General features: G+C 47.7%; 1 protein-coding gene across 3 annotated transcripts in view; it reads left to right on the forward strand.

The window, feature by feature from the left end:
• CSNK1G1 (casein kinase 1 gamma 1) overlaps positions 1–22,060 on the forward strand; it is a 302,780-nt gene extending 280,720 nt beyond the window's left edge. For 2 of the 3 annotated variants that reach the window (XM_039491465.1, XM_039491466.1), the window contains 2 exons: positions 7,416–7,522; positions 15,411–18,245. In XM_039491465.1, coding sequence (XP_039347399.1) covers positions 7,416–7,522; positions 15,411–15,465 — 162 coding nt within the window. In that variant the 3' untranslated portion in view covers positions 15,466–18,245. Of the gene's footprint in view, positions 1–7,415; positions 7,523–15,410; positions 18,246–21,744 lie in introns of those variants that run through there. The other variant, XM_039491467.1, reaches the window with a different exon arrangement.
• The last annotated feature ends 206 nt before the right edge of the window (positions 22,061–22,266 follow it).

A 22,266-nucleotide genomic window follows, 5' to 3' on the forward strand; every position in this document is an offset into this window, starting at 1 on the left:
GATATCTGTGGCTCTGTTCTACACTGACTCAGCATTTGTCTAAACAAGGAAAATTTAGAGACACATTATACCACTACAGCTATACTGGTGGTATACCCTGGATGGACACTCTTACTTCAGAATAAAAGTGCCGTTTTCCAGTTTAGTTTGTGTGTTTGAAAGTGATATAAGCTAAACTGAAAAAAGGTACTTTTATTCTGAAATAAGTGTGTCCACAGGAGGCATTATACCAGCATAGCTATATTGTACCAATATAGTTATGCCAGTAAGTTTCCCTGTGTAGGCAACCCCTTAGTCACTGCAGCCTCTAAATCTCTGCAGAGACTTCCTCCATCATGTGGCAAACCCTTAAATCTCTACTTGATTTCGATTAAATCTCAGGACAAACTTCCTAATTGTAAGAACAGTAGGACAGTGGAACAGACTGCCTTGGGAGATTGTGGAAGCTCCTTTGCTGGAGGTTTTCAAAGGTAGGCTGGATAGCCAAGTGTCGTGGATGATTTCAACTCAACAAATCCTGCATCTTTCTGGGAGTTAGACTAGCGATCCCTTCTAACCCTGTGATTCTACATTACCTGTTAGTGAAAATCAGAACTGCTCCACTGTGCCCATAAGCATCATTTATGGAAGCAGCTAGTCTTATTCCTGTATCATGGCCACCTAAAGAGTTCCTCAGCTGATGCCTGGCTATATCTGGGTCTTCTAGGGATCAGTTTTTGAACAGTAGCTGTTTTTCCTGGAAGGAATTTGCCATGTGTGACATAGTAAATTGTTACTGGGTAAAAAATGAAGAGAAAACCCAAGCCCTCTGAGAAGTTAGGTTTAATGGAAAAGCATCTGTAGAAAGTTTAACTGCCCTAGGCCTGGTCTGTGCTATATAGTTAGGTTGACATAAGCCACCTTGCATCAACCTAGTTGACACTTAAATTTGTCTCTCACCAATGTAGGCTTCCCTTTATGCCGACATAGTAACACCACCTCTCTAAGCAGTGTTGAGCCATAGTTGACGTATTGAGGTTGACATAGCTTGAATGTAGATGTTGCATTATCTGTGTCGAGCCTAAGTGTCCTCTAGCAGCTGTTCCACAATGTCCGGCACTGACTGCTCTGGGCACAATTGTGAACTTCACTGCCCAGGAGTCACGGAGATCAGAAGCCCCCCCGCACACCACCCTTTAAAGCCCTGCAAATTTTTAAAATGCCTTTTCCTGATTATCCAGCTTGGCGAGCACACCTAGCAGCTCTCCACTGTTGTGTGCAGCTGACCATGCTGGCTACGTGCTCCAGACATGCTCTGGCTTGAAGTAGAGAGGAGATATTGGATCTCCTGGGTCTGTAGGGAGAGAGGCTATGCAAACACAGCTGGGGACCAGCTGTAGAAACATGGATGTCTCAGAGCAGATTGCACGAGGAATGCAGGAGAAGGAATATAACAGGGATCAGCAGCAGTGCCATGTGAAAGCAAAGGAGCAGCGGCAGGCATACCAGAAGGTCAGGGAAGCCTTTGATCCAGAGCCAAGCCACAGACCTGCCACATTTACAAAGAACATAACGCCATACTTGACAGAAACCCCACACGCCACCATAGATTCTTCTGAGGAGCCCGAGTCACAGGCCCCTGATGTGAACAGCGAGGACAAGGAGGAGGAGGATGGGGGACATGCGGCTGAGGCGTCTAGTTATGCTGTGACCTGTTTCAGACTCCACTGTGGTCCAGCCAGTCCTGGCAGTCAAGCAGGGGCGAGCCCAATGAAGGGAAAGGAAAAGTGTGTAAATTTATTTCCGATTACTCTGCTGGAACCCCCAAATTAACAGGACACAGCTATCGACTTTTCATTAATTTACTGGTATTAGAAGAGGCAACAGAACAATTAAGCCAAGTACCGTTATCTGCTTTTCATTCCTTTGTACAGTTAGGCAGGGGACCATGCAGTGCAGTTTATGTATCTAGGGATGTCTCTTGAATCCTCCTAAGAGATTTCAATGAAACTTTCATGGAGTCCTCTGCAATCCTCTCCAGCAGTTTTCTAGGGATGGCAGCCTTATTTCTTCCTCCACGGTAGGACGGTTTCCCACACCAGTCAACGATAACTTCAGCAGACACCATTGCAATGCACAGGTTAGCAGTACACAGGCCGGGGCAGCTTCAGGACACCATCAGCAGCTGTGTTCTCTGTGCCTTTGTTACCCTTAGGAGTGAGATATCAGCTAAAATCACCACTGCCTGTGGAAAAGGTGCCAGTATTCAGTGCCAGTGTCCTGTTACTCATCATTTCATGCAACCGAGCAATTCCTTCCTCATTTTTCTTACCCCCGGCAGGCCATAGTCACCATGGCAGAATCTGTGCATGGCGCTGTGCACAAGCACTCCGAAGCAGAGGTGTCAATAAGCGTCTTGTTTAAAACTTCAGGCATGCACAGGAAGGGAGTTCTGTATCTTAACTTTCACTTTTTGTTGTGACTTTGGAACTGTTGGAAATAGGTGACATCCACCTTGATTGCATTGGCCTCATTAGCACTACAAAAGTAATTTTCCCTCCCTTGATAGTCACCCCTTCTTGTCAACTGTTGAGAATAGACCACTTCCACCTTAACTGAATTAGCCTCGTTAGCATTGACCCCCCACTTGGTAAGGCAACTCCCATCTTTTCATGTGCTGTAATATTTATACTGCTTTCTGTGTTTTTCATTCCATGCATCTGATGAAGTAGGTTTTAGCCCACGAAAGCTTATGCCCAAATAAATTCTTTAGACTCTAAGGTGCCACAAGGACTCCTCATTGTTTTTGGAACCTCTGTGTTTTATCTGTAGCTGCTGCCATTGCAGCCTTCAGGGGCTCCCCTCCACACTCTCAGAATGCCTGAGTCAGATAAGGAGGAGAAAGAAGAGGACTCGGATGACATGTTCAGCAAGATTCTGCAAGTCAGTGCTGCACCAGGCTGTCAGCAGAGGACCTGGAGGGTGAATATTGCAGACAGCCTGGAGAAGGAAAAAGCTGACAGGAGAAAGGCCTGGGAGTCAGAGGCAGCTGCACCAGTTTATAATGGTGCTTCTGCTGCAAACAAAGATAATCCAGGTGCCTGTGAATCTACAGTTTCAACAGTCCCAGGCTTGCCTCCCTTCGCAGTCCATGGAGAACTCCAGTATAGTATCTCCCTTTACCCCCCCCCAATATTTCACATGGCATCAGGGACCGCATCCCTACCCCTACTATGGGACACCAGGGGACAGTAAAGATGACGAAGCTTCACATACACTGACCTGTGAGAGCCACAGATGGTGGGTGTGTGTGTGTGTGTGTGTGTGTGTGTGTGTGTGTGTGTGTGTGTGTGTGTGTGTGTGTGTGTGTGTGTGTGTGTGTGTGTAACCAAAATGGACATAAATGTTCCTTTCCTTTTGTTAAATTCTGTTACATTAAAATCTTACTAAATTTATTAATTTGGTTTTAACATACACAGAAGTTTTGAAGTGCGTTTGTTACTCACTAAAACTCTATTGTTTGGAAAATAATTCATCTTTACTAGTTCCTAACATGTGTTGCAGAATAACTGGTGGTATCAAAGGTGTCCACTTACTTTTACACTGTGACACAACTCAGGGTCAGTGTAATAATCATAAATGTACAGCAAGCATCACAGCAGTAATCAGTGCTTTGTCAGTGTTCTGTTTATAGGTGTGCACCAAGCACCACACAATTCCTAAGAGGCCCCAAACTTCAGGCCTAGGTAGTGCACAGTCCACCACAACTGTGGCTTGCCGCTAAAGTGCTCTTTCAAAGCCTCCCTGAGCCATGTAGCTGCACACTGAGCTGTTATGATAGCCCTTGCATTAGGCTGTTCAAACTCAGCAGACAGCTGCTCCACCTCCACCCCAGCAGCAACTTTTCCCTTTTGCCTCACAGATATTGTGCAGGACAAAACAGGCAGCTATAGCCATTGGGATATTTTTCTCAGAGATCCAGTCTTTTGAGTAAACCATGCCATCCTCCTTTCAGTCTACCAAAAGTGCATTCAACTGTCATTTGGAACCTGCTGAGCCAATAGTTGAATCTTTCCTTGGTGCTGTCCAAGTGGCCAGTGTACAGCTTCATGAGCCAGGGGAGTAAGAGGTAGGTTGGATCCCCCAGGATCCAGGGCCAGCTCCAGGTTTTATGCCGCAGAAGTGCCAAAAAAAAAAAAAAAAAAAGGCAAAATGCCACCCCTTGAAAAGTGCTGCCCCAAGCACATGCTTGGAACGCTGGTGCCTAGAGCCGGCCCTGCCAGGATCGCTGCTGGCATTTCAACATTGCCAATGGTAATCTGCTTGTCAGAAAAGAAAGCCCCTACTTGTAGCTTTCTGAACAGCCCTGTGTTCCTGAAGATGCAAGTGTCTTGACTTTCCCTGACTCGCCAGCAGGGTAAAGGGTCCCCAGGGATCCACCAGCGCCTGCATAACCATAGAAAAACAGCCCTGTCTGTTGATGTACTCTGTGGGAGGGTGGTCAGGTGCCAAAACAGAGAGTTGTATACACATCCCTACTGCAGTTCAGGAACCCCTTTGCTGCAACACCATCCACTATATCCTGCACATTGCTGAGAGACACAGGGGAGAGGGATAGCTCAGTGGTTTGAGCATTGGCCTGTTAAACCCAGGCTTGTGAGTTCAATCCTTGAGGGGGCCATTTAGGGATCTGGGGCAAAATAATCTGTCAGGGATGGTACTTGGTCCTGCTGTGAAGGCAGGGGACTGGACTCAATGACCTTTCAATGTCCCTTCCAGTTCTACGATTCTATGATAACAGGAGATGATTAATGGGCTTGCACATTTGCATGAAAATGGCCCCCACAGTGGCTTTTCCAACTCCAAAATGATTTCCCACTGACCAGTAGCAATCCAGTATTGCAGGTTTCCACAGTGCCATCATCACTCACTTCTCCACTCTCAGTGCAGCTCTCATTTCAGTGTCTCTGCGCTGGAGGGGTGGGGCAGGTTTGACACATAGATCCTTGCACATCCGAGAGTTCTGCAGCCATCATCCCAAGCCTACATTACATGTGATTCTACCAGCCAGTGCCCAGTTCTTGGTCCCAGAAGCGGTATTCCACCGTTTGCAGCTGCTCCTTGAGCACCACCAACAATCTTGAATTGGTTCTCACTGTGTCCCATAGCAATCTGACCTCCAGGAAATCATCATGTTTCCCATGGCTCTTCTTGCACCTGCAAATACTGAAGGATCAGTGTGTCCTGTGCTTGCAGCACTCATGGCAAGAGTACAGAGCTGTGCAAACTGCATGCTTCTCTCACAGATGGCAGACAGTGATGAGTCACACGTGGGTTCATGGGATTTTCAAAATAGATGCAAAAATTAAGGGATAGAGGTGACATTTTGGGGTGGAGAAAGTTGCATGATGGGAACTTGACCCCTTGCTCCCAGTCACCACTGCGCAACTCATTTCTGGCCCACCATGCATTGCCAAAACTTCAAAAAGGCAGTGCACTGGAAGGCGATGAGTTGCACAGTGGGATGCTGCATTACATGGTACACTGCGCTGTGCTTTGACACATTCACTCCTGGTGAATACGCGTTGTGACAACGCAAGGTGCCAAGTATGCACCTGCACAAGCAATATGCTAACTTGCTAACTGTGGTGGCTTTATGTCAATGTCACTTGCATCAGCAAAAGTTTGTAATGTAGACATGCCCCTAGAAATTACAACTAGGGGATGGCCCTGTTGGCTTCAATTAACTACTAAACCTTAGCAAAATCTTCTGGGGCACGGGGGTGGCTGAGGCCCTACATAAATCAGCTCATTCAAGAGTAGCAGCAGAAGAGGCAACATTAGAGAAGGTGTAAACAGCACTAGGGTCAGCATCTGAGGAGAAGCAACACTTGGGAAAGGTACTGAATTTGGAAGTGTTTGAGCAAAGGCTGGGTGGGGCCAGCCACCCTATAAACGTTTCCCAGAGAGAAAAAGGACACTTGGGGCACACACAACATGGAGAACTTACAGGGAAATGGGTATCTATATGGATAAAATAAATAACAAGCCACCTTCAAGAACTGCTACAACTTTGCTTCCCTCTCTCCCCCCTCCAGTGTCTCTGGAGCTCAGGTACCTGGTAACACCGTGAGTCCTGACATCTGACAGCAGCGTAGGCCATACTGCTTCCCAGACTTAGTTATCACCATTACAACCTCAATCTCTAACTCTTCCTAAATGTGGGATAATAGCAAGTGGTATGCATGGTACTTTGTCTTTGCCTTCTGACAGGGTAATAGGAGTGGGAGCAACCATACATCATTCACCACTTGGCCAGGATGTGCGGTCACTTCAAGAATCTGCAGTTGTAAAGGTTTTCAGTAGTACTCAAGAGTCCCTGGTGCTTTCCAGATGAGTGTAGAGGGCCAACCAGAGTAGCTACAGTCTGGTCTTCAGTGAACCTGTTCCATAGTCATTGTCATCATAGTTGCAGCTGCTGTAGTATGGTGACTGAGTTTCTCAAAACCTCCTCCTTGTTCTCCTGGCTACACTATCTCGGACTCTTAGGAGCTGGAGAACTGGGTGTTTTAAAACCACCAATGGTGACAATGGTTGAGCAGCCAATGATGTGAATTATATTGAGGGAAATGTAAATTAGAGTTCAAGTGCATACCTTGCCACAAGAAAATTATTTTTTTAAAGCAAAATAATTCACTCCTCTGAGGAAAATGAGGTAGAGTATGTTCCCAGATCAGTTCCTCTGCCATCAGTGGCAGTGACTAGGGCAGAGGAGTTACTGACACTCAGGCTACTAGTGGACCATATTCAAGTGGTGCCTCTATCAGTTTGTATCCAAGTGCTAAGAAATCCATTTTGCCTCCTCAAGATATCTTGCTACCTAGTGTCAAAACATTTAGACCTATTTTGTGTTGAGCTCTGTTTCCCAGCTGCTGGGAGTCAAAAACTTGGGACTCAGAAGTTGGTGACTTTAGAAAAATATGCTATAAAAGTGTTGGGGGGAAATGTTCATCAGAAATGTCCCATATAACCAGATGTTACAAGGGCGGAAGTAGGAGTCATGGGATGAAACAAAGAAAAATTAGTTTGAATATAAGAGACAGATTGTGGCACAGCCTCTCAAAGGAAGTGGTGGAAGTCCCATCATTTGATCCATTAAAACAAGCACTGTGGAGAACGTATTGTAGAGAACAGGCCTACTTTGGCACTCAATCACTGCTGTGGGACGTCTCATTGAATTCTACAGACTTCTAGGAGGGTATACCGTGGCCAGGAGGAAGGCATCAACAGTAGAAAGTGCCTTATACTCATGCTGTAGGTTTTACATGTTCTTCCTACAGTATCCATTGTCAGGACAGGCCTATCACTCAATTATGAGCTGCTGACTAACCCTGCCAAGAGACTTCATTCCTAGCTGCTTTTGTTTTGTGTTTCAGGTGGTCAGTTCAACCAATGGAGAACTGAATGTTGACGACCCAACAGGGGCACACTCCAATGCACCAATCACAGCACAGGCCGAGGTGGAAGTGGTGGAGGAAGCTAAGTATGTTTGCTTTACAAATAGGCTCTTCACTGATGTGGTTTTAAATCCTCTGTATTTAAAAGAAGTGAGATTTTTACCTGTTTAAATATTTGATGCTTGTATCCATAACTTTTCTTTGAATATCGCTGCTTTTTGCATGGTACCTCTGTGTTGCTGCTGCCTCTTTTCTCTGTGATGCCTGGAGAATGTAACTTTTGGCCAGAGCATGTGTTGCAAACGAGATGATGGTAAACAATAATTGGAAAATCGAATGTGTGACTCCTGGTGCATCTTCCCTGAGCTGGAGGTGTCTCCTCTGCTCCTGCTGTGTGCACAGAAACAGCTCAGCCCCGGGTTAGTGAAGGAATTGTCAATCTAGCAACATTATATTCCTACCTGGGAGACCTAGGGGCCATGTAGGCAGAGTGGTCTGAAAATAGCCCTTGCAAGGCTTTTGCCGCGAATCTTCCCTAATCCAGTCCAGTAGGTGCTGAAAGAGGCTGAAACTGTAAATAGCCCTTCTGCCTGTGACGCTACTAAATCTCCCTTCGGGATGCCAGCGTGGGGTAGCAGGATGTTCGTCCATAGCTTCTCAGGAAATGGGGCAGGGTGGGTGGGAATTGCTGACTTGGCCATTGTGCTTCTCTTGCATGTGTGCTGCCCTCCGGCACCACTGGGTGGCACTTCGCATGATCTTTGTTAAACAGGAGCTAGGACGTGGAGCCTGCTGTCCACATGAGCAGCAGCCAAGCTCCCACCCCCCTCCTCTGAACCAGGAAGGGCTTTGAACCCCACTGTCACTGGCAGGGGGTTGAAGGCTCAGTCGTGGCATGACAAAACTGACTTCCCCCACATAGGGCTGAATGGCTCAAAGGCTGCCTTTGAACTGGCTCATGTGCCGGGAATTGCTCCATGATCTGGGCCAGAGGTGACGGGGAACATGCAGGGTCACATGCAGAAGTGAAAGTAAGCTGGTACGCCCCAGCACAGTGTACCAGCAATAGCCGGTGCGCCATACCGAGACAGATCGGCTTCCCCTGGCAGCAATTTAAAGGGTCTGGGGCTCCCAGCAGCACCTGAAGCCCTGGGCTCTTTAAACTGCCGCCAGAGCCCTGCTGCCGGAGCCCCGGGAGCAGCGGCAGCGGGGCTCAGGCGGCGATTTAAAGGGCCCGGGGCGCCTGCCGCAGCTACTGCCCCAGACCCTTTAAATCATCCCTGGAGCCCTGGGGCTGCAGCAGCCGCTACCGCCCCAGCCCTTAAAATAGCCACCGGAGCACCGCTGCCGCTACCTTCCGGAGCCCTTTAAATCGCCACCCAAGCCCCGCTGCTGGAGCCTTGAGGTAGCGGCGGCGGCGGGGCTCTGGCGGTGATTTAAAGGGCCAGGGACTCCCGGCTGCCACTACTGCAGCGGAGCACCGGGCCCTTTAAAGCTCTGCCAGAGGCTGAGGCCCCCTCTGATGGTGATTTAAAGGGCCTGGGGCTCCACTGCAATAGCAGCAGCTGAAGCCCCGGGCCCTTTAAATCACCCCTGGGGCTCCCAGCCCCCTCTGCAGCTGGTAGCTCAGGGGTGATTTAAAGGGCCTGGGGCTCCCAGCTGCTGCTACCACAGCCCTAGACCCGGGCCCTTTAAATCCTGATTTAAAGCACCTGGTGTTTAAAGGCCCCGCCTCTTCCAGTAGAGGCCCCGCCCCCTCCTTAAGACTCCGGAGTACCTATAAATCCTTTAAGTTACTTTCACCCCTGGTCAAATGTCCCCTAGATTTGCTGCTTGGCATGTACTTAGCATGCTTACATGGACTGAGAATGCTCAGTAACACTGCCCTCACTCTGCCTCCCACTATTGGCGGGCACAGGTCATCTCTGATCTGGGCCACAATGTGGCTCAGTGGAATTCTTATTGCTTGGCAGGCATTGTGTTTCTTGGCCTTTCAGGGTGGGAGTCTTTTGCTGGAAATGGATTGAAGGAGGATAAGAAACTGCCAGCCCTGGGTCAGAAAGGCTTGAGGTGCAAAGTGTCTGTCAAGCTGGCTTCAACGGTGAGCACCAGTCTCACCCCTGCTATCCCTGAGAGTGAGTGGCTCTTTGTCATCGTCCATTCCTGTGCCCCTTGGAAATCACTTCCACAGTGCCTATCTCACCATTGACCCATGTGGGTAGTGAGCTACAATAATCATCTTGTAGTGAGGAGCCCTAGTAACATCTTTGTGTTCCCTTCCCAGCCAGGGGATGCAAGAGCTGAGGGGCTGTGTGCCTCCTGTAAGCTGGGCAGCTACAAAAGGGCAGCTTGCGGTGTTGGCCACTGCCCAGTATGGACAGTACAGTCAATAGGGACTACAGGTCCTAGCTGTCTTGATCGGAATGACTATGCTGCATTGCTTGCTGGGACGTGTACTCTGTGGGCTGCACCTCTAGTAGAGCACAGTGGCTGCAGTCCAGTTATGCAAATTCCATAGATGTGGCCTTCAGCCTCCTGATGATTTGCCAACACAGCCCTCAGCTGTGCACAGTTTGGGCCCCACCAGTGGCATAGCCAGGTGGAGGGAACAGGGGGAGCAATAAAAAAAAAAATGGCGCCACCCGCTGTAGCGCTTTTACTTGCCCGGCGGCGCTCTGGGTTTTCGGCGGCGGGTCCTTCGCTCACTCCGAGTGTCTTCAGTGGCACTGAAGGTCCCGCCGCCAAAGACCCGGAGTGAGTGAAGGTCCCGCCGCCAAAGACCTGGAGCGCCGCCGGGTGAGTAAAATTAAAACACTGCAGCAGGTGATGCCTTTTTTTTAATCACTCCCCCGGGTGAGTAAAAGGCGCCAAGAAATTGACAAGGTGCCACTTGTGCTCAGTGGGGTAGTGGCCGCTCCCCACCCCCGCAGCTACGCTACTGGGCCCCACCCCATCTTATGGCCAGATGTAAGAAAGGATCAGCAAGAGTCCCTTTGGGGCAGGGACTGTCTTTTTGTTCTGTGTCTGTACAGCGCCTAGCACAGTGGGGGCCTGGGCCATCACTGGGGCTCCTCGGTGCCACCACAGTACAAATAATCAATATATCATATTAGCCTGTCTTGGCATCAGCAGTTATTTGCTTTACTGTGAGGAGGGACAATGGTTAGGAGTCAGTTTCCCCTTTCCAGTCCCTAGGTTTGTGGTTTGAGTCTCCTTTTGGTGATCATGTGGCATTCCAGTGGGGACTGTCTTGTACTGGCTGATCTAGTCATGATTACCCTGTGTAGACTACTGGGTTCCTGTTAATAAACGAGATGTCCCCTCGTCTTTCCTTGCAAGTTGTCTCTGTCACACAAGTCCAAACTTGTCCTCCCTTCAGTTATCTGAGTATGTCAGGAGGCTGGAGGTCTTGTGGACAAGGCAACCAGTTGGCCTGGTGCTACTGCTCTCTAGTAAGGTGGGCCACTCAGAGGAAGGGCCAGGGCTAGCTGGATTGCCTGGCTTCCTGCCAGTTTTTGAGGTAGTGTACTGGGAAAAGTGGAGCTGTGTCTCACCTACCTGCATCTGTGGGCAGGCAGGGAGAGCCAGGGCAAATGCTGCAGACTCCGCTTGTGCTGGTGGTGTAAGTGAATGAAGGGGCCCCTCCTCCCCAGCAGCTGTGATCAGCAGGGCATCTCATCTATGCCATAAGCCACCTGCACACAGCCGTTGTCTGACTGTCTGTGGTTTGGATCCCCTTCCTGGTGGGCCAGCCACAGACTTCCCTGATGGCATACTCCTTGTTGACACTCTGACGTCCTGGTATGTTTGTCCCAGGCCACAGGACAGTGAAAACACATCCTACTTCTCAGCAGTGACTTGTCAGGGTATCTCTTGCAATGAGCAGTGGGGCCTCAGGTGGAATAGGGAATAGAGAGGGTGGGTGGGCAAGGCATATGTGTCTGCCAATCTGCACTGCATGTTTGCATGGCTCGCAGTGACATGCTTTCATCCCACCTCTGTGAACTAATTGCTCTTTCTTCCTTTCTGTGTTTTTCTCTCTACACACTCTCTGTAGCTGCCTGAAAATGCTCAACTTGTGGTGAGTCCCTCTCTCCAGTCCCCGGGCAAGGGGGAGCGGACCAGACTAGACTGGGATTGGCAAAATCAAACCAACCAAAACTGTCTAATAGCTGCACAAGTTAGAAATCCAACCCAGTGCAGTTATTGCAAATACAAGGGTGGGGAACACATGCAGGATGGGCGTGTGTGTGTGTGAGAGGAGGCCGCAGTAGGCCAACCAATTGAACTAATATTTGGACTGATCCATTGAAAGCTAAAAAAATTTCTCATCCTTTATCTGTTCAGCTTAATGTATTCACCAAACATGCAAGAGTATGAGCAGATAATGTCTAAAGGAGTTGGGCAGAGTCCGGACCAGGCTGAAAAATCTCTCAGGGAATTCCTCACAACAGATGGTTCTGCATGGAAAGCTGTGTACACCATGCCAGTCTCCTGGGAGCAGTGTGCTTGTGGCTCCTTCCATGGAAGACTTGCTTATATGAAAGTGAGCAGGGCAGGGTTCCCATCACCAGATGTGGTGGTCAAGAGCCATGGTCCTCAACCTCTTCCATAGTGCAATCTCCTGCCTCTTAGCTGGGACCTTCCTCTCATTTGGCAATCTGGGAAGGGCAGAGTGATCATGGCCCACAGGCTGAGAACCCCTGATTTGCTCCAGGTTAGTGGGGAGTAGGTGGTTGCCTTCAAGAAAGTTTCTGCAGCTCAAGGACTGGGGGAGAAAGACCAGGGTTTTCATCTAAGAGGGCACACAGGCTGGAGTAGCTGCTTTCTGAGCCCGCTGTTGGTGTTATGCTCTTCCCCTTTATCACCATTATCCTTGAGTTCCAGTGGGGACCCTAAATAGTAACACTCAGCACTTTTATAGTATGGAGTGCTTTCCAAGCACTAGCTAAACTGTAATCCTCAGGACACCCCTTTGAGGAGTACATGAACCCCTGGTTTTGCAGATGGGGAAATTGAGGCGCAGAAGTGAAGTGAGTTGTCTTAGATAATACTGAAGATCAGTGGCAGAGCCAAGGATAAAATCCAGGAGTTCCAGACTCTGTCCACTCGTTCATCTTGCCTCACAGTGGGTTTTGAGGGAGCCCATGTTCAGCTACAGAGACAGGAGTAGAATGTAGGGAGTTTAAACCTCACGGCCCCATGTGTGGTGAAGAATGTCCCTGCATGGTGGCAGACTGGTCCTTCTCTGCCCTCCTCTTCACTGGCACTGCCTCCAGTATCTCTGGCATCTCTTTGGCTTCTCTGTGTGTCGTACTCTGGGGCTGTTCTTAGACATTGTCTGCACGCACAAAGGTCACATTCTGTATAATTGTCAGCCTGTCTTACTCTTTTATTTTGTCGTTTCTGCCTCTGCCTGTGTTAACAACTTTCAGGACTTCCTTTCCTGAACCCTTCCAAACTGAGCAACGGGGCCTTCTGTCTGAACAATGGGGGCCAAAAGAGAGCAAAGGAATTGCCAGGGAAAGAGATGGCTTAAAAGAGCAGCTAGAAATCAGTCAGGACCTTGAAATCTGGGGCAGTGAGTGAATCTTGGCCTGGTTCTCCTTCCCTGATCAGATATGTGTGTTTGGTAATCCCTCAGATGTACTCCTGTCCTGTTTCTCCCCATGATAGTTCCCTTCTCCTTTTACTGGCCTGAGTCCTGAAGGAAGGTGGTTACTGTGGGAGGAAAACAGTGCTACTGGGTGGTTAAAATGAGTGAGAGCATATGGGTGGCTCAGGACATTGGTGGAAATTCTCTAGCCTGCGTTATGCAGGAGATCAGATGAGATGTCCCTTCTGGCCTTCCAAGTTATGAACCTCTAGGTCTCTCATCCAAAACCAGCTTAGTGTAGTAGTGACCAAAATCATTACCATCTGATGGTTATCCAGGGCCTATGTGAAATGATCCATTTGCTAGTGACAGTATATTCATGTCACATGTTCACCACCCCCACCTCCATAACTGACCCTCCCGTAGGCAGGGCCGGCTCCAGGCACCAGCTCAGCAAACAGGTGCTTGGGGTGGCCAAGGGGAAGGCGCGGCACGTCGGGTTCTTCGGCGGCGGGTCCCTCTCGGAGGGAAGGACCTGCCACCGAATTGCTGCCGAAGAAGAAAGCAGCGCGGTGGAGCTGCCGCCGATCACGATTGTGCACTTCTCCTCCCTCCCCACTCCCCCACCACTTGGGGCAGCAAAAACCCTGGCTCTGCCCGTAGGAAATCTCTGAAGGGAAGCTAAGGGTAAGCCATGGAGACTGAACTGCCCATCACCCTTAGAGGTAATTGCTGCTGGCTAGGGCTGAGACGCACAGGCAGGCGTGGTGTATGTACACTTGCCTTCTTGTTGCCATTTCTGTATCTGCTCATGGCTATTGGAAGGTATCGCTCTCCTGGGCTGTCAGTCTAGCACCTCTCACTACCAGTAAGTGTGCTTACTAAGGCAATTAAGCAGTTATCCCTCATTTTCAATCACCTGTAATTGGGCTGAGACAGGAGAGGGCATGCACTCCTCAGGGGCAGTAGTGTATATTTCAGCTCTCAGATAAATACCCATATTAAAAGCTTGTTTAGAGCCGCCACTGACCCAACAGAAAATGAGTCTGCCTGCAGGTGCTGCTGCCATTCTGTGGCATAGCTTCTCGATGTCTTTGCTCCTGTGTACTTGTTAGAGGTACTTGCATGAAAACAGGATTTTTACATACCTCTCCACCTGTTCCTTATTCTTCTCCTCCCTCCTCAAAGGCCATAACCCTAATATCACAACTGGTCACTGAGGAAATAGTTGTGATGTCATGGGGAAGAGGATAAGCAGCACGGCAGCAGGTGAACTTGCAAAGTACAAAAATCTTTCCATGCAGATGTTCCTGACACTAGAACCTGAATACAGAGTTGTCTTTAAATGCCATGTAATTCCTGAGGAACCAGCTGGAGCTGACAGACTGGGTGACTCATTTTAGTATATCCCACAAACGAAACCTGCATCTTTCAAGGATCAGCTTTGAAGGGTGTTTATTTCACACCACCTCGATCTCCATTATGCTGTCTTTTTGCCTCCCTGTTCACTGTGCACTGATAGCCTTCCCTGCCCCAGATCAGGGAAGAAGCAGGGGTTGTATATTTGTAGACTAAACTACTGGTCTTTAAACTGAAACTCTGATTACTTACCATCAGTCAAGGGTTCAGTAAAGGAAGCTGGCCCCCAATCAGACCTTTTCAGAACTAGTCCTTTTCAGCTTACCATGAGCAGTTTAGAAACACAGCACATCATGTGATTGAAAATATTTAGTCAGGCCTGGTTCAAACCATTCCAGCATCTTTTAGGGTACAGTTGATTAGTAGTTTTGGGCAGAGGGAAACAGCCTGTTAATATATCTCACCTGTTTCCTTCACTCCCAGCAACTGGAGATCCCTGTTCTGCTGCAAGACTTCATCTGCCTCCCTTATTGGCTATTGTGCCTTATTTCATTGTTCCCAATTAAGTTCCTTGAGGCAGGGACCTTGGCTTCATACAGCGTCTGGCACAGCCAGTTTCTGATCCTGAGCATGGCCTTCAGGCATCAGCAAAACATAAATAATAATGATCAGTTGAACTTCCTCTTCCATAAGAACAAATCCCAGTGTGTGAAAGCACCTGGCTACCTGCCTTTATGGTGATCCATTGGCCCTTGTCTGAGCACAGTACTGCTGCCCCTTCTATTGTGGGCTAGACTGGTCTGCTGCTGGCCTCGTGGACTTTCCTTCTCTTGGAGGAGGTATTGGTAGGTCTGTTTTGTCCTTAGTGCTGGACATGTTGAGATCCCATTGCATGTACTCTGAAGGAAGGGAAGAAGCCCACCCTGTGCAGTTCATGGAAGTCAGGGGGGCGGGGGGGCAGGGAGGCTGCTGGAGGGTCTAGTCCACTCTACTGACTTGTTGTGTTCTTTGTGCTCCAGGTGCTGCTGCTTCTTTAAGAGGAAAAGGAAGAAGACTGCCCAGCGTCACAAATGACCGGTGCCTCCTGGAGACTTGTGGGAACTCCACCTGCAGCTCCTGCCATGTCTTACTGAAAGGAGCTTCTCTCTAGGGGGAGGAGGTGACATAGGAGGAAGAGAAACAAGTGACATTTTAAACCAAAAAGAGAAAAGAAAATCGTTCCAAAACAAACCGCTCTGGGGTGGATCTGCTCCGTGGTCTACTCATTCGCTCCAAGCCTGAAGCTCTTTTTGGGATCAGGACTGCAGCTGGCTCAGGTTGCCAGGTGGACTGGCTGGCTGACCCTCCTTCCCATTGTTTACGGCAGAAGGCATCATTCACACAAACCTGAGAACTATGCTTTGTTTCCTGCTCACTTTACTCCCCCTCACACTCTCTCTGCCCATCCATCCTCCTCCCTCCCCAATGGAAATACCCCTGGAAGGCTTCTTTGGCTAAGGGGAGGGTGATAGGTGGTTGTCTGGGCAGGAAAGACATGTGGGAGAAGGCCTGGCGGGTATGAGGCAATTTCTCTCCGCAGTCCCTTTCAGCGTCAGCTTGTACTGCCAGCCTGGCCAGGTACAGCAGTGGGACACAGGCTCCCTCCTGGGTTCCTTGGGAACAGTTATACTGTAGCGTGAGACTTGCAATCTACTGTTCCAGTCCCTTGGGTTCTCTGGCTTCCTTGTTCACTCACTTCTCCAACTGGTAACAGAGCAATGCGGATTGTTTTAAAGAAACTGACATTGTTGCACTTTTTATTATTTTTTAGCATTGCAGATGCATATTGTGTCTGTAGATTTTTGCATGGACAAGTGATGCCGGCACAGACAGACATTCAGCTTGGAATGTGGAGGGGTGCAAAGAATGTCCTTAACAGAGGGTTTGCTTGCAACATCCAGAAAACCCTAAAGCTAGTCTGGGGTTCCTATCACCCATTGTTGGTCATGCGCTGAGAGAAACCTACTTGAATTTTGAATCACCCTTTGTAGCTGCCAGTGAATGTCCCTACCATGGTTTCCTACTTGGTGCCTGACATAACCAGCCTGGAGTTGGAAGGCATAGTTTTCTGTTGGAGCAGGGAGAGGCATCAGCCTTGCTGAGCTGGAGGAGTTTTCTCTGGGTAGACAAATAGATATGGATTACATAACTGGAAACCTGATGTTTCCCAAACTGTAGATATTTTGTATGGCAGGGTGGCCTTCTAAACTTCTCAGATGGTTTCTGGGAAGTTGATTATGGAGTAAGCACCTTTTCTTTCAATTTACTGAATGCTCTACAGTGGAAGTGTTAGAGAGCGCAAAGCTACCCCAGCAAGGAGTGGACACTTAACTGTCTTACAGTGACTGCATCTGCAGGTGGCCAGATAGGCTACTCAAATCAGACCTTGTGTAGGCTTCAGGTGCGCTCTGCAAGCTGCCTAGGCCTGAGTGCAGGCACAGAGCTCTGTCTGTGGGGCCTGGAGCACACACCATGCGGTTCTCCCTGAAGTGGGAGCGAAGGTCTTTTTAACACACCATTCTTGAGCCAAACCATTATTTAGCAAAGACTTAGGGCACTTTGCACATGAACTCTCATATCCCAGTGTTGGGATTGCTGAGCTCTGAGTAGGCAGCTGCGGTTACTCCTGGGGGAAATTGTGTGGGGTGGGTGTGGCAAAGGTTTACAAGAGCTAAAGAAGCTTTTTTTGTGGAGGCTAGGAATTGGTTCCTCATGCTTTGCCTGTTTGCATATCAGCGTGGGATTAGATCCCTCATTTCAGGGGCGGTAGTTGTCATGTAGCTAGGGCTCTCCCACCCCAGTGCTTGAATTCCCTACAGAGGCTTTACTATACCATCTCTTCCAGCTGCCTCTGAGTGCGTGTAGTGGCGTGCACTGAAAGGGAAGCAATGGGAGTGCTGGGAAGAAGCAGGGAAGGAGTGTTTATGTTTCAAGCGTGGGCAGAGGCTCCCTCCCCCTTCAGGCAGAGCAGCAGGAAGGCAGGCGAGCCATCTGCTGCAGTTCAGTGGTTAGGATTTGTAGTGTGAAACTCAGCCCCTTTTTCTATAGTGAGGATTCTGCTCTCTCGGATAATCCCTTTGGGGTGTTTCTCAGCTGCTAGCCATTTTCTGCTGGGATCTTAATGCCTTATTCAAATGGAAAGAAAGCAGATATAGCCAAGGGTTTTGCTGCTCTTTCCTCTCTCCACCACTGGGGTGAAGTTAAGCTGCAGGCTGGCTTGCTCTTCATTCACTAACCCACCAAGAGATTTGTAAACCCACCGTTTTAATTCTGCAAGATGTTTTCCGTTAAGTGTAACAAGTGGGGTGCACAAGGAAAGGACTTTCCATTCCCCATGAGTGTGGCTGCTTGGACTCCCTAACCCCTTTTCTTTCTCCCAAGGAGAGGAGGGCAGGGGACATTTAATCGCTTAGTTTTGCCGCTCTGCCTCTTCCTGAACTCTTCCACTGCTGTTGACTTTCTAAGAAGTCAGGCTGTTTAAAATGAGCATTTCCTTATACCCTCACCATAGGAAACCATGGTTCGGCATCTTGGGGGGAGGGAGGCGCAGGAATTTGTGGGGAGAAAGCCGTTGTATGCTCCCAGCTCTCCAGATTGTACTGGGCCCTGAGGCACATGCATTGCTGCCCTCCTAAACCCCATTAAGTGCCTGTCACCAAAACTCAGAGGAGAAACTCAGTTCCTTCTGCATTTCCTGACATTGTTCAGTCATTCCTAACTTTTTCCAATCAGGGAGTAGCTTGTAGTTTGCAAAGTATGTGTGGGAAGGGGAGCGTTTCTGCATTTTTTTTTGTTATTAAATATTTTTAAGTAAGTGAATGTATTTGATTGGTAGAAATTTTTCCTTGTTTTTAAGTGGGTCAGTTTGAAAGCCATTTCATGCCCCCACTACTGCTTTGCTCTGGGGAGTTAGTGTTCTTTTAATCCTATGATAATGTATATGGTAGGGGAGGGAATGTCTCTCCCCAAGGCATGCTGGTAATGCTCACGTATACCAAGCCCTCTTGCACTATAGTCATACGTTGGACTCTTCAGAAGGGCAAAGGATGTAAAAAGCGGGTAAACAGTAAATCCTATTCTAAGGAGACTATTCAACCCAGGAGGTTCAAGAAGTGACTGGTGATACAAACCAGATCGAGCAGGCCATCTTACAGTAGGGATTAGAGCATTAAACCCACCTACATTAATTCCCTGCCTCTCCTCCCCACTGGAAGCTAATGTATTAGTTGGTATATACCTGCATTCTTCCAAGAAAATGAGAGGAGAAAATCTCAGATCACAGCTGGCCAGTAGAGCTGCTGAGCAAGAGCATCATCTGGCTGTCCTATGTTTCCTTAGCATGGCCTAATACTGCAGCTGGATTTCCAGACGTGGCTCGCCTGCAGCAGGGACCCACCAATGTTCCATTGCAGTCTCCTGAGGTTTTCAATAAAATATTGCACTGCTGTATTGAACTCCATGTATAGATGTAATTCTTACCCCTTCCTGAGAACACTTGCTTATGGATGTTTTCTTTGTTTCAGTCTCAGCTCTCTTGGTAACCCTTCCATCCTGTATTAAAGAAGCTCTGAAACCCTCTTTGAGGGGACCATGTACAGTGTGGGAGCTTTTGAAATGCTTTTTCTTTCTTTAAAGCCATGAACAGTCCAGCCTTATATAGCTTGGTTAAGGAATGCTGGAACTAACCCTCTTCTCTGCACACTTCCCCCTGTCCCATTTCCCTGATAAAAGAAAGCAGGCACCATCACTGGTGACTTTGGGACACAAATGGATGTGAACTAATCAGAAATGTGCTAACCATGTGCAGCATAATCAGTAGTCCTTTTGTATGTCAACTACAGTGTGGCAAAACATCAAATGTGTCTTCCCCAAATGGCAAGGGCATGACCTACTCCTGCCTCCTGGCCAGTACGCTACAGAAAGGCTGTGCCACTACATCAACTGAAAATTCAGCAGCAGCTCTTGCTTTAGCTGAACTGTGGAGTTATGCTCAGTCCACATCAGAATCTAAGCAGAACATAACATCAGCAGGCTGTGTGCAACATTGTGAAACCCCAGCTCACGAGGGATGGTGGAAATGACTTGCACTCATGTTGAGCATTGTCTTCCTCATTGTCCATAATTTAGCTGCTCTGTTGTGTGTAAAGTGGAGGACAGGTGCTTGTGAACCAGATATCTAGTAAGCAGTGCTTGGGTAGTTGAAATGAATCAACTAATCTGCTGAACTGCCATGATCAAGAGGTTTCCAGCATGCAAATAGCAATTGCTTATTTATTCTCAGCACAGTTGGAAAAAATGCATTCAAGCAGCTGCTCCTTATTAGCCAAAAGAAGCATCTTCTAAAAGTAGCTTTCAATATACTTAGACAGAAAAAGCACATATAGCATTCTGTCCGTGATGATTCTCAGCGTTAGTAACTGCTTAATGCCAGGGGCTGTTTAGCTGGAAACCTCACTCCTACTTGATCACAGTCTTCAAAGTAATCACTCTTTTAGCATGAACTGTATCTGATAGTTTCCAGAACCACTGCTCCCAGGAACACTCGTGCTCTTTGAGAAGGAAAAGAAACCTCAAAATGGCCTTCTCCTGGCCCTTTAAAACATCTATATGAGGCCATCTCCTCTTTTGTGGTTTGATTGTTTCCAGTAACCAATTAGCAAGCAGTAACTTCATAGTATTCCATTTTGACCCAGGATTCTGACATGAGTAACATGCCTGGGTCCCTGAGCTTGTTGCATGGCATCTGTAAATAGAGAGCAAGCTGGAGACTTAGCTGAGCTGAGCTGAGCCCTCCCTTGGTAGTGCTTGTTATTTCAGATTGTGTTTTGGAGGGAGTGCTGTTTAAACCCCCAGGGGGAGCTGAATGTCCAAGAACGGTGTCCATACAGCCATAGCTGCCAACCTGTGCTCCCCTGCAAACCAGCATGTATGAGTGCGTGAGAGAGAGAGTGCTAAAGGCACTATAAATGGGGAAACTTTGCTTTTCTACAATACCACTGAGGTTCCAGGGGGAAGTCTTTCTGACCTGCTTGCAGGCCTTGAATGCGGGTGACAGCTGCCAGCTCCATCTCTTTGTCAAGGGTTGGTTTGTAAGTGAAGTTTCAGTTACCAACTTCTAGCTGAGCATTCCCCTCTGCAGGGTGCTTGCAATTTGCACAGTGTTTGGCGGTACCATGCCCTAGGACTCTTACTGTACTTGAGTGACTATGTGGTTTTAAAGTGTTGGGTGTTTTCAGTTACATTTCCAGGTAACTGACTGCAGCAGAATTTGTTTCTCAAGCTTAATAGTTGTACAATAATAGGTGATAGATACTGATTCAGATCTATCTGAATAGAGAACATGAAAAATGTATTCCCCACATCCAAAAGGAACCCCACTCCAGTATTTGTGTAAAGATGTGTGTAAAGCTGGGCTTCAGAGTCTGAAATAATAGTGAACACTTCTCTGTGGGTTTCTAGTTTGATTGACCAAACTTCATATTTTAAAGAAACTTCAGACTCTCTAAGATTTTTTTTTTCTTTTCTCACTCCTCTCCCCACCTTTCTGGGGCAGTCCCAACATGCTCTTTAGTACATCACAAGTATTTCCAGGGCAAGAGATCAGAGCCTTGGGGCCTCACTGAATTCATACCAATTGAAACAAGGGCCAAGTTCTGATCCCCCAGAATAGGGAGAAACCACCCAGAACAGGGACAGTTCTCTGTGTTGTCTTTGCCCTGCCCAAATCACAGGTGCAAGCCAAGCCAGGAGGAATACAGGCAGGAAAAGGCTTTAAAAAATATGTCTAATCCTTTTGGGAGTGTCTCAGGAAAATGATCTTCACAGTAGATGCTCGTTCCCCATTTGTATCGCTCTAGCTGCACAGTTCAAGCAACTCTGAGAACCTTGATTTTTCCAAGTGTTCTTGGAAGAAAACAAGTGACAAGTTCTCTCTTCCCAATTAGAACAGCAAGCTGGTACTGATAAAGTCTTATTTGTAATTATCAGACAGAGAGAAGAGTATCCTCTGGGAACATGTAGATTATACCAAATACATTATAAACCACAAACCCCCAAATAAAAAATACTGTCAAGTGATTAATTCCCACTGGAAACTTTACAAGCTATAATTTATTTTGTCTATTTCTTTAATTTAGCCCTTTGTACTTTTGAGGGGATGTTAATTGCAACGTTTTTTTACTGTAAAATACATGAAAATCAGCTGTGGAAATCATTTTTTAAATATTGTGTGGATGTCTGATTCTTGTTTAAAATGCCTTGAGTTTTTTATCTTTTGTTTTAAATATGTAATGCAATGTTTTATTCATATTTCAGGCACTGGTCTCAAAGCTCAGCTGTGAACATGGAACTTGTAGTATTTTTTAACATGAATGTCAATTTCAAATGTGTTTGAAATGGTTCAACCAGGATAAGGGCTTATACTATGGGGAAGACCCCTCCAGGGGGAGCTCCTTTCCATCAAGAAAATGGGTCCTGCTTACTGTTGGTTTCTCTTTCTGATTTGTCCATTACTGGGGCATCAGGAGAAACACAACAAATGTGATCTTTAATTACTCCCCTTCCCCTTTTGGGGGGCAGGGCTGGCATTTGCACCCTTTTTGTATGTAAAATAAAATGTCTTACCTTTACTGTCTGTTCCCACTTCTTAGTCTTTTATAAAGTTTGATTTATGCATTCAGGATCTTATATGGGCCAACCTGCCCATTTGAAATGTCAGGCAAATAGAGGCAGCTGCTCCTGTAGTGCATAGCTTGTATGCACTGTTGAGCAGTAGCAACAAGGGAGGATGCTTACCCCAAACAGACAAATACCATTGGACCAAAAACCTACCAGTCT

This window comes from Mauremys reevesii, linkage group 10, assembly GCF_016161935.1.
Source record: "Mauremys reevesii isolate NIE-2019 linkage group 10, ASM1616193v1, whole genome shotgun sequence".
Classification (NCBI taxonomy): domain Eukaryota; kingdom Metazoa; phylum Chordata; order Testudines; family Geoemydidae; genus Mauremys; species Mauremys reevesii.